The sequence below is a fragment of the Anastrepha ludens genome, chromosome 3, assembly GCF_028408465.1.
Source record: "Anastrepha ludens isolate Willacy chromosome 3, idAnaLude1.1, whole genome shotgun sequence".
Classification (NCBI taxonomy): Eukaryota; Metazoa; Arthropoda; class Insecta; order Diptera; family Tephritidae; genus Anastrepha; species Anastrepha ludens.
Genome location: NC_071499.1, coordinates 103,790,032 through 103,802,696, shown reverse-complemented (window position 1 = coordinate 103,802,696; position 12,665 = coordinate 103,790,032). Strand labels below are relative to the sequence as shown.

The window sequence follows — 12,665 nt, the reverse complement described above, 5'->3', positions numbered from 1 at the left end:
TACACTGCGCTCATTTAATTATTCAATATTTTTTGCGTTTATTTTTTCTCGACTCGTCCGCAATTGAATTTTCAGGTTTTTGCACACACAAGCTTTCCACCTTCAGTTGCTGCAGGCATTTTTCAATTCACGCTAATGAGTTTTAATATCAATTTGCGCGTGTTTTTGTTTTAATTTTTCTAATTATATGATTCTAATTAACTTTTCTTAAAAGTTTTTTTTTTTTTTTTATTAATTTGCACTATCAGTTTTGAGTCGCTTAGCCGCTGTTTTTTTTTGTTGATATTAGTGTTGAAACTTTTTTCGGTGGACTTGTCTTTTTATAATTAACAAATTATGCAATTAGCGCGGAGCTATTATCGCAATTTTACAAAAGAAAAAACAAAAAATAAAAAAAACCATACAAAATATGCAAAATTCTGATATGCTAATTTACCGATTTTTCTCGAAAAATATATATAAAATAAAATGGTCTTTGCGAGACAAATGAGCTTAAAAAATATGAGCCAATTATTTCAGGTCTGCAAAAAAGAACTAATATGTACTAGAAATTTTACGAGTAATAAGCAGTTTTGATATTTTTGTGGCTCAAATATGATATAAAATGGATTTAAAAACTTAAGAACATAACATAAAAAAAGCAAAAAAAAACATTTTTTTTTGTTTATTTAAAAAAATATCTATTTGAACAAAAATGCATTTTAAGTAAATCGCTGTCTTCACTTTTACAGAAAAGTCTCAAAAATAAAGTAAAACTTAATAAAATTCTCACCTAAAAAAAAACTGAACTTATTTAACGAATTTAAAGCACATTTTTCTAATAAAAAAAATTAAGGATTCTTTAAGAACAAACTCCCAACTATTGCCTGCCAGCCAGTCAACATTTTAACTCTTTTGCATCGCCCTTGCATGCACCTTTCGTCGGCAAGACTTTTACTGTTTGTTCTAATGAAAGAGACTGTTACAGGGTAACCAAAATTATTTATTTTCTTCAAACGTTAACAAAAAGATAATTTATAGTGGATTATTCCGTTCTTGGTGATAGGAGAGAATTTTCGTTCGCGGATTATTCCGTCGAATGATGCAAAACGGGTTAAGAAAAAGTCGAACAAACCTTAACTTGACGGCGCGAAATTTTTGATTATTGTATACATCTTATATCATTCATGCCATATTTCAAAAAAAAAATTTAATTTCCTAATTTAGCTCGAAACTTTTAATAATTTTTTATTAAGAATTAACGCCGATGATAACTTATAAAATTTTACTAATTTGATTACAAAAGTTTCAACACAAATTTGTATGGTAACTCTGTCCGAATTTGTCCTTTATTTAAATTATAAATAAAACGAATAAATATTTTTCCAGAAACTTGATTTTTCAAGTATGTTGAATTTTATAAAAATTTTGCACATCCTACCAAAATTGAAATACCACTATTTAATGAAATAAATGTCCTGAAATTTAAATTTTTGTAATGTTTTTTTAATACAATTTTTTGATTGATTTTCTTAATATAGATTTGCAATTTGACCTGGGTTTTAATATAATTTTAAATCTTTTTTTCAATTTATCCTCTATTTAAATTATAAATAAAACATAATTTTTCAAAAATTTGAATTTTCAAGTATGTTGAATTTTAAAAATTTTGCACATCCCACCAAATTGAAAATAGTGAAAAAATTTTTTCATAATTAAATTTTTCCATTGATTTTTTTAATTTTATTTTTACGATTTAATTTTCTACACTATTTCATTAAATTTTTTAATTTAGATTTGAAACTTTACCTATGTTGTAATTTAAATTTTTAATTAAAAAAATTTTTTTCGAGTTGAAAAAAGTGATATTTTCCCTAACAAACAAATTAATAGCCTATTTTTAATTTAAATTTAAAAAAAATTTTCTTGGAAATTAAATTTTTGTATCGATTTTTTAAATTTAATTTTTTCGATTTCTTTTTCTACAATAATTAAATTTTTACCATAATTAAAATTCTAAATTTAATCTGTGGCCAGAGACCTAAATTGAAGACACGTCATTAAATATCACTGATATGCTTCCCATTTTGTAGTAGTTAAATTTGTTTTAAAATAGCACACTCAATATTTTTATGGCAACCCTAATCTTAAAAAAAAATTTAAAATCTTATAAAGTATCAAGCGACATGCAACGAAACCCAACGAAAGTCCTCTAATTAAATTTATTGTAAATGTTTTGCTTTATATAATATTATAAATAAAATAAATGTATTTTCAAAAATAAATATATAAAAAAATAAATATATATATAAACAAGTTTTATTCTTAAAATAACTGACAAATATTTTTTCAAAAATATCTATTTTAAATTTTAAAAATTTTCTCAAAGTTTTATTCTTAAACTTAAAAATGTATTTTTGGAAAATTTAATTTTTATACTAATTCGTTAAATAAAATTTTTATAAATATTTAATTTAATTTTTGAATTAAAATTTTTAATTTGGTCTGTGGCTAATGAAAACTGTTGAAATTCCTCTAATTAACCCTCCGTTGAAGAACTTTTTTAAGACCTTCGATTGTGCGCCCGGGTCTGCCCTCTTACCGTCTTGTTCGAGGATCCTTTTTAAAAAGGTTATGCCCATAAATCGATAAAAAATTAAATTTTAAGAAGCTCCCTGGATGCTCAAGTTGTTAGCTATAATAGAAATATGTTAAATTCACGTCCAAAGATGAAAAAGCTAGTCTGGCCCGACCCAGTGCCCAACGGAGAGTTAAATTTAGTTGAAATTGAAATATCTTATTTTATAAGTAAAATCAGTAAAATATCGGGCGGCCGTCGTAGCTGAATCGGTTGGTGCGTGACTACCATTCGGAATTCACAGAGACAACGTAGGTTCGAAACTCGGTGAAAGACCAAAAATGAAGAACAAGTGTTTTTTTAATCGCGGTCGCCTCTCGGCAGGCAATGGCAAACCTCCGAGTGTATTTCTGCCATGGAAAAGCTCCTCATATAAAATATCTGCCGTTCGGAGTCGGCTTGAAACTATAGGTCCCTCCATAAGTAAAATAAATAAATAATTTTCCAAATAAAAAATTTCTAAAATTTTGCTTAAAAAGTTGATGAATACGATTTCTTATTTCAGTGGCAGACCAGATTAAAAAGGAATTGAGAAGCGCATATAATGAATACAACTTTAAAAACATTTTCAATTTTTAAAACTGTTTTTTGTCTTTATTTTTATTTATTTTTTTAAACGTTATTGCCTTAAAATAATTTGAAAGATTTATTAATTTGTTTGTTTATTATTTTACTTGGCAACCCGGCATGGCATATATTAGTGGCTTGACCCCAATTTCGGTGATAAAACTATTTTGCTTTTAAAAGTTTTGTTTAAATTTTATATGGCAACCCTATGAAAATATATTTTTTTTAAATCTCTGCTTCGAATAGCTTTTATTTAATACCTTTATTGAGCCGTGCAAAGGCTAAATCTATTGGCAGCTGCTACGGCTAGGGGCTGTGGGTACTGGATCTGCACATTGACCAAAAAATATATTGACTTATAAATATTAAATAATAAGTTAAAGCCAGACTTCTGCTCTAATTTCATTATAAGTTTTGTTCTCTTTTTCTATAAATGCAGGATTTCACAGTTTTACTACCACAAATTATTATTTCAATAGAAGTGACTCAAAAAAAATTAAATTCTTTCTATAATTTTTGATATTTTATGTTCGTACCCAGCGCCTACCAGCTATAAGTATTCGCACAAGCACACACAGTCGCACTTATTTCTTCTATTAGTTGCATACTTTCGCGGGCATTTGGCCTTGCGCATTCGCTCCCGCCACCCATCCACACGAACAACGAAGGTGGTATGCGTGCTGCTTTTGTGCTTTCCTTTTGCCATTGCTGCCAAGTAATTTCGTATGCAACCAATTCAGGCTGGGGCATTTTTCATTAAACTGCTCAATTATCCCCAATGAGCGGATATAATTTTTAAAATGCCATAATTTATGCAACAGTTTTTTCTTTTTTTTTTGTTGCAATGGTTTCTCTTTGGCTTTGCTTTCATGTGCGTGTGGAGCGAGCCAACCGCGCGCTTTTCATTGTTAAATATTTCTACTGTCCATACCTACACTGACTGCTAAAACTTGGCGTGGTTTTTAGTGTTTTTATGCGTTTAAAAAGTAGCCGCATATTTTCAAACGTGCCTCATATGAAAATAATAACAGTAAATTTCTAATTGAATCACTGGCTTGGCTTTGGTGGCCTGATTATTTAGAGGGTTTCTTAGAGGTACCACAAGTAGCAACAAATTTTCCGAGTGAAAAAAAGTGATTACTTACAATTTTTTTACTAAGTAGAAAATTTAAAAAGCTGAGTGGCAGCAACATTTATTGCAAAATTATTCCTTAATTTCTCTCCATATCAAAAAGTGTCTTTGTGTGGAAGAAAATCCGAGTCAGTCAGCAAAAAAAAAAAAAAATGGTAAAAATCAACGGTATTTTGTAGCTACTTGCAACTTGCACTTTAATGTATATTACTAAAATTCATTGGACTTGGATGCATATTGAATGGAAAAATTCATATTAAAAATTATGAAAAACTTTCAAAAAAAAACGTTGAAATTTTGTTGAAAACTCGGGGAATTTGTATAATTGTTGATTTTTGTTGTAAATATAATTAGTTGTGCTTTTATAAAAAATTAATAGGCATTTAAACAAAAAACAAAAAACGAGTTTAAATATTTGTTGAAAATTTGCGGAATTTTCACAATTTTTGCAACAATTTTGAAAAAAACCGGTTTATATATTTTTGTTGATTCTATGAAAAGTTAATCGACACTAAATAAACAAAAACAAAATAGGCAAAAAGTTTGCACACCTGCTTTATTGCCCATGAGTGTACATAGTTTGTAGTCGAAGTAATTGTGGAGTTGTTGCCCGTGATTCGCCTATTTCTATCACTTGTAACCGCCTCCTTCCTCCCTGTTTCTATTTCACCTGCCCGGTCGCAGGCTGTTTTTCCCCTCGCTCTACTTTTCCTTCATTCCCTTGTGTGTTAATTAAAGTGAATTGCATTAAAATTTTAAAATGTTTAACTGTTCTTGCGGCACTTTATGTGGCTGGCCTGCTGCTCGTTCGCCAAATTAGCGCAGTTTTAGTCGAGATTTTTATTTTATGTCGCATTCTCTGCTCGTCTGTTTCCTTTGCATTTTCTGCCTCTGCTGGCAAAAGGCAAATAAGTCTGTAATTAATTTTAAATATTATACGCGCAGTGTCTCTTTTCTCATCTTCTAATAATTTACGCTCATCTTCTAAAACACACATACACACACATATGTAAGCGCATCCTGCCTAGTGGCTGTGCTATCCTTTTCTTTTTCTGTTGCAAATTAGGCGCTTCTCTGAAAAGTAAATAAAAAAAATGCAGGCTTTCGAGTTTATCAACGCTTTTCTGATGTTTTTTTAATTTTATTTATTCCTTTTCGTTTTTTCTACATTTTCTGGCTATTTTTTTAAATTTCATTTGTGCTAAATTTGTTTTTTTACATTTCATATTAATTAAGTTGCTAATTAAATTCGTGTGTTCTGCGCCGTTTTCCGCAATGATATTTTTGAGCATTTTGTTGTAAATTCGTGTACTTCTTAAGAACTAATGCAACACTTTGCTTGGCTGTTGATTTCTAATTAACTGAAATTTATTCCAAGCATTTGCCTTCCAAAAGGAGTGTCACTTCGCTGCTTTTTAACTTTTTGATTTTTTTAATTCCTTGTCCTAATCCACCATCTTCTTATCTGCCGATTTTTCGCGCTTGCTTTCACCCGACCCACCACCGCCTCCTGCGCCTGCTGTGCCGCCATTTCCACTACCATTTTCCCGCTTGCTCGCCGTCTCTGCCGCTGCTGCCGCCTCCTCCTCTGCATGACACATCTTACGGTGCTTGTGCACAAAATAGTAGCTGGGAAATTTGCTGCCACACGTCTTGCAAGGATAGTATTGCACATTCATGTCCAGCGGACGCACTTCACGACGCAGCAGTTCGCTTGCGTCCTGCTTACTTGTCACAATCGGCAGCGGTATGCTGGCTCTGCGCGCTAAATTGAAACTACTATTTGCACCACCGCCGTTCGCGAACTTAGCTGCCGACGTTATTTTCTCATCGGCATCTAAAACACCAGCTGCATTTGCAGCCGCTGCAGCAGCACAATTGAGACTCAACGGATTAAGATGCCGCTTGGCGTGCTTCTGATAGCAGTATTGCGACTTGAAGGTGTGCTTGCAATAGACGCAGACGTAGATTTCATTGCTGGCACTCTTATTGGTTTTGCCGTTGCCGGCAGCACCGCCGCTAGCCGCATTTCCGCCACCGCCTCCACCACTAGATTCACTGTTTTCTGACTCTTCATTGGCTGTGGCCAGCTGTCGCTGTTGACTGATAGCCTTCGCCATTTGTTGGTGAAAGGAAAGTGAGACACTTTGCTGTGTGCGCTCGGGCATGACGGCGTAGTCCTCTGGTTTGTGGCCGTAGGCGGTGTTGAGTATGCGTCTAAAACGCACCGGTCCGTCGCAGCTTGCCACATCGATGATCACTTTAGAGCTTTCGTTGTTGTCCAGCTGCGAAGCAGGTATGGGCGCTTTGGCAACTTGCAGTCCAGATACTCGCGAGCCACCTGATTTGTGTTGCGTGCGCGTTTGTTTGCGCCGTTCGCGCTTGCTTGTGCTGTGTGCAGTTGTGCCGCCAGCATTTGTGTTTGACTTATGTGCTACACGCGCGACTTCTCTGTCACGTTCCGCACGCGCTTTTGCCAATGGCACTGGTGGTTCGGCCACAGTGACGACGATCTCTCGTTCCGTGCTGCTTTCATGTTGTTCATGTTTACCACCAGCAGTGTCTCGATTATTGTGCGATGAGTGGGATGTCACCGAAATGGCGCAATCGAGCTCTCCATCCACGTCAGACTTGGTATTGTTGTCGATGAAAACTTCCACATCTTCGTCGTCTTCGTCAGCGGGCGAATTGCGTGTGGAATGTGTGCGGTCGACATCGATTTCATGACCGTTTGACGCGCGCGATTCAGCGGCACAGCGATTGTGTACGCCCAGCACTGGCCCAGTGCTGTACGCTTGCTGCAACTGCTTGAAGGAATCACTGTTGTTGGCTGCCAAAGCAGCTTGTGACAGCGGCAACTGATGTGTTGCGTTGAGCGGCAAAAAACCAAAATTCGGAAGTGTAGCCTTACTCGGTATGGGACGTATGATTTTCGGGCTTGCGTTTTGGGCGATAGATGGCTGGCCAGCCATATTACCACTGGCTAGATAGCCCTCGGTTTGAGCGCGCGCTAGAAAGGAACTGAAAGGGAGAAGAGTGAAGGCAATTAGTAAATTTCGCGTGCGTTGTGCATGCTCGTATTGTTATCAAAAAGCATCACAACTCACCGACAAATTTCTAGTGCCCGCGGCATATGCAACACATGCGTCGCCAATAGCACACCAAATATATTATCCACATTCAAATCCAAATAGCCAGTGTACATGTAGGTGAGTAGCGGCGCGAATTGTTCCGCGGTCACATTTCCCAAAAACAAAACCAGCTCATTGCCCGCGCCTACTATGGCCGCATTCTCGTCCAGGCGTATGGCGGAACGCAAGTAACCGCTGTGCATGCCCAACACAATACTATGCGCCACAAAGCGCACACTAGCAGGACCAGTCGGGCCCACTTCCAGCACTACATCGGGCGGTGTGGACATAATGCTCGACGCCACAGAACCAGCAGCAGCAGCAGCGGCAGCAGCCGCAACGGTGCCAACGGGCAACACAGTGCCCTCTGCATTGCTTGCAGCTGTGCTGGCGTTACTACCGTTACTGCTGACAGGTGCGCTACCATTAGTGCTGCCGTTGCCAGCACCACCACCGCCAGTTGTTCCCGTTAGCCAATTAGTGAACATTTTCGTACACTTAACAACAAGCACTAATCCTTTTGTGTGCAAGTTGTTAGACACAAGCAAGAAGAGCGTGCAAAAATAATTTGAATAATACGTTGTTAGTACTTTCCTCTGCTCGGCGCTAGAATTTCCTTCCCGTTTACAAATTTTAATTGGCCAATTAGTTCCGCAGCCCTTTGTTTAGTACCGCACGCGTCCGAAATTCGTTTTGAACTGATTTATGACCGTAATTGAGCGCACGTATTTATAGCTAACCGAATGAAGCATACAATCAGGCGAACAAACAAGCAACATTCTGGCCATGACTGGCCGACCACCGGCAGTGTAGTTGATCATCATCAACAGCATGCAGTGGTTTAGTCGTCGGCCGGCAGTTCTTCGTACTGTCTGTCGTCCTTTCAAGTGAGTTGTGAGTGTATGTGAGTATGTGTTTGTGTCGTTGCGCGCGTACGCATGTTTTACTGCTTTAATTGGTGTCCCTTTTGGTTTTCACAATGCAAACGCGCACACAGACACTCACTCATTCACTTGTGCGTGCGTGTGGGTGTTTGTGGTGTGCTTTCTGCACTCTGCGCTCATTCCACCCCATCCCATTCCCTACAGTCCACAATGACTTCACATACGTTTGCGCGAGTGTAAATTTTCATATTTTCGACCAATTTGTAGGATTAACTGCCGTCTGTCTTTGATTTAGGTATGTGCGTGTGAAGGTTTTCCTGTTTGCAGGTGAGCAATGTTCTCTCATATGTAAACAGAGAGGCAATATGCGGCAGCGCTGCTTGAGTGGTGTGGGAGAGCAATAAATGCGATGAGTGAGTGGGGAGTTGAGAGGGAATCGCTGAGAGCTGTAAGAGACGCTTGCTTTATGGTTTTCACATTTCGGAAATGTGAACAAAATACGAAATATGTTTTATATATTTTAAATAGAGATATCGGTAAAATTGTGGGTGAAACTGTTCAGAAAAAAATTGCTTACATTTGTATTTTAATTTAGTACTTCACTTAAAATTTTCTATTATGAATAATGGAAGATTGATTTTCTCCAATGTGCCCATAGGGAAGTCGTCGCATGTGTTTATAATTTCTTTTATTTATTTTTCTATTTTATTTTATTTCTTATATATATTTTTAAATATTTTTATATATGTTTTTTATATTTTTTTATAATTTTTTTTGTGTATTTTGTATATTTTTTTAGATGTTTTTCATATATTATACATTCTATTTTTTTCATATATTTTTATACTCTTTTAAATATTTTTTTAACATATTTTTTTATATATATTTTTTTTTAAGTTTGAATTAATGCGCTCTTTGCTGTAGAATGAAATATATTTTTATAAAAGAACAATTAAATATTGAAACAAAAAATTTTTAAAATTAATTTATGAAAACAAAAAAAAAAAACTTAAGTCAAAACTTATGTCTTTAAGTCAAAACAATATGTTTGTTCACTTTATTTGTAGAAAATTTTCAAAACAATGTCACTAATGGCCGGGGAAGTTCAATTTTAACACCAAGTAATGAGTTCTAGAGAGCTGAACTCCATAAACGAGCTAGAAAGAACCTTGAACGTTTAGTTACTCAGACTTGTTTTAGAAAGAAAAAAATGTATATATTACATCAGCCTCCTAGTTGCTCAAAAATTGGTGACAACCCTAGCTCTGGCTTTCCACTTTTCACTCTCGCACGTACTCTCTCCTCGTAGCTTAATTTAACATTTTGAGCGCTCGCATTCCCGCTCTCACCTACAGCCGAACAATACTCACTCACTCACTGCAGTACGCGCTGTCATTGCATTCACCACTACCCCAGTAAGGCAGAGGCCAAACTCACTCACTCTCTCTGAACACACACCTTCTACGCAGTGTTAGTTTGTTTACTTTTAATTGCCTTAAATAACTGCATCACTTTAATCCAATTTGCATACAATCATTCAACTGTGTCTTACTGTGTGTTGAATTGTGTAGCATCAGTCTTGAACTAATATTGCCCTTAGGGATATGTTTTTGCTGGCCGCGTGGTAGTCGTCGCATGTGTTTATGAATTCTTTTATTTTATGTTTGTATTGTTTTCAAATGCTTTATTTTCTATATTTTTTTATTTTATGTTATTTTATAATTGTTTAATCTTTTTATAATTTTCAAATTTTTTAATATTTTTGTTATACTTTTTTATATATTTTTATATACTTTTTTATAAATTTGTATATACCTTTTTATATTTTTTTATCAAATTTTACTACTACAGTACTCATTTTATATTATATATACTTTTTATGTACTTTTCGATATATTTTTTTTATATTGTTTAATAATTTTTTTAGTTTTTTAATATTTTTTTATTTATTTTTATTAATAGTTTTATATTTTTTATAATATTTTGTATATATATTTTTTATATATAGTTTTTCTATATTTTTATATATTCTTATATATGTTTATATTTTTTTAATATTTTTTTTATATATTTTTTTATATATTTTTTTTACTATGCCAATATGTAAATAAATCTTTGGACAGCTCACCATTTATTCTCACAAATATTTTTTTCAATTCGCGCGTGTTTCTTAGTCGAGTTTGTACGTCGTCCTCTCCATTGCTTCGGGTCCTTCGTTTGGCCAATTAGCGTGAGCGCGCTATTGTTTTTTTTCTCTTTTGCCTGTTAAACGCCTTGGCTTATGCTACATATGTGTGCCGTGTCGATGCGCTGTTGTGTAGTACCTGCTGCCTGCCACTATTTTGGTCAAATGTTGGCTCTTCAAACCCCTCTCTCACCCTTATCGCCAAGGTCTATGCATTGGGACAGCTTTTGTCGAGTTGTCAAATCTACAATTTTTTTTTTTACCTTTGCCTTTGTCTTTTTCTGTTTTTGTGTTGTGTTTTTTGCTTTTGACTGTTTGACGGGCTAGCTGGTTGGTGGTATTTTTGGAGGGTTTGCCTTTCAATTGCCTTAATTGATTTGTTGTGCGCTCATTTTGCTTGTGCTATCGAAAATCGCTTATCGAGGTAAGCGGCAAGTGGAGGTTGGCGTTGGCTTTGGCGTCGACCTGTTAAATAACAGGTTTTCTTTATAACATTTTTGATGGGGAGTTTACTTGTCTTGTGTGGTTGACTCACTTCTTTCTAACGTTAGCATGTATGTATGTATACTTATGTGCACATGCACAGCTACTAAGGCGGCTTGTTTGTCCTTTTCGTCAACAAATCCAGCTTTGATAATTGTCTTGTGGGGATCCTTGCTTTGCTTGTTGCTCTTATTCAAATTTTCGTTAATCCAAAATCCAAAACGTATGTTTGTGTGTGGTCTTTCTTCTTCGCTTTTTTCCTATTTATCTTTCGCTTCTTATCGTAGTTATGTGCGATTTGTATTTGCTTGAGTTGTTTTTAATTACTCTTTGCTGTGGTTTGAGGTTTTTTTATTCGTATGGCTTGCATTGACCATCCCCTTTGCTGCAGCTAGTTTGTATTTGTACTTGTCATGTTGGCTTGCGTTTTTGCTGTTGGTTTCTTTGGTCTCAGTAGCTGTCATGCATTCATTTATTAGCTATTTTGGTAAATTAGTAGCTTGCATGTCGCTTTTGACAGCTCTAATAGTCACGTCGGTTTCACATAATCTGTATCTGATTCAATTCAATTGCGGGCCGATTTTTGGGCAATAAAAATGCTGAATGCTATTTAAAGGAGGATTCTGGTTGACCGAATTGTTTTCTGTATTTTATTTATTGCTACATTGTTTCATATTAATTGAATTTTCAATTACTTCTTTATTAATTTTGCTCTTTGTTTCATTCTATTTTATTTTAATTTGTTATTTTAAATTTGATTTTACTTAATTTTATTTTAATTAACTAATTTTTTTTTTATTGATTTTATTCCATATTTTATTTACTAGTTAATTTTTTTAATTTCTTGAGCTTTTTATATATATTTCTAGTTAATTTTTTTAATTTCTTGAGCTTCTATATATATATAGTATATATAATTGGCGCGTACACCCTTTTTGGGGGTTTGACCGAGCTCCTCCTCCTGTTTGTGGTGTGCGTCTTGATGTTGTTTAACAAAATGGAGGGACCTACAGTTTCAAGCCGACTCCGAACGGCAGATATTTTTATGAGGAAATACACTCGGAGGTTTGCCATTGCCTGTCGAGGGCGACCGCTATTAGAAAAATGTTTTTCTTATATTAATTTGGTGTTTCACCGAGATTCGAACCTACGTTCTCTCTGTGAATTCCGAATGGTAGTCACGCACCAACCCATTCGGCTACGGCGGCCGCCTATATTCGTTTATTCGTTCTATATATTCTAATTTAAATTATTTTATTTTAGTTTTTGTTAAAACAATTTTTATTTTAGTTTTGTTACATTTTTTTTATATTTTGTTTTTTACTTTTTTTATTTTTTATTTAATTTTTTTCTATTAATATATTATTTAATTTTTTTTATTATTATTTCATTTTTTTTTATTTAATTAAATCTTATTTTGTTGTATTTAATTGTACTTGCTTTATTTAATTTAATTTTTTCGATTTTATTTTATTTTATATTTTATATTAAATAATTAATTTTTTTTTATTTCATTACTGTGTCTTTTATTTCAAAGTATTTTATTTTAATATAAATTAATTGAATTTAATTTTACTTTATTTAATTTCATTTAAATTAATTTATTTTGCGATTTTATCTTATTTCTTTGATTTTTAATTTTTTTTTATTTTGCGATTTTATTTTA

General features: G+C 34.1%; 2 protein-coding genes across 4 annotated transcripts in view; one reads left to right on the top strand and one right to left on the bottom strand.

The window, feature by feature from the left end:
• LOC128858660 (uncharacterized) overlaps window positions 1–12,665 on the top strand; it is a 160,288-nt gene that overhangs the window by 110,944 nt on the left and 36,679 nt on the right. The window lies entirely within an intron of this gene.
• Window positions 5,430–8,163, bottom strand: LOC128858661 (uncharacterized). Its single transcript, XM_054095109.1, has 2 exons — window positions 7,424–8,163; window positions 5,430–7,337 (listed from the first exon to the last, which is right to left on the bottom strand). The coding sequence occupies exons 1-2, from the start codon at window positions 7,933–7,935 to the stop codon at window positions 5,762–5,764; spliced, it is 2,088 nt and encodes a 695-aa protein (XP_053951084.1). The 5' UTR covers window positions 7,936–8,163; the 3' UTR covers window positions 5,430–5,761.

Bases quoted from the DNA above. Each gene is read 5' to 3' on its own strand.
- LOC128858661 (XM_054095109.1), bottom strand. From the start codon at position 7,935: ATGTTCACTAATTGGCTAACGGGAACAACTGGCGGTGGTGGTGCTGGC. The intron at 7,338-7,423 runs GTGAGTTGTGAT...TCTCCCTTTCAG, and splicing joins CGGGCACTAGAAATTTGTCG to TTCCTTTCTAGCGCGCGCTC.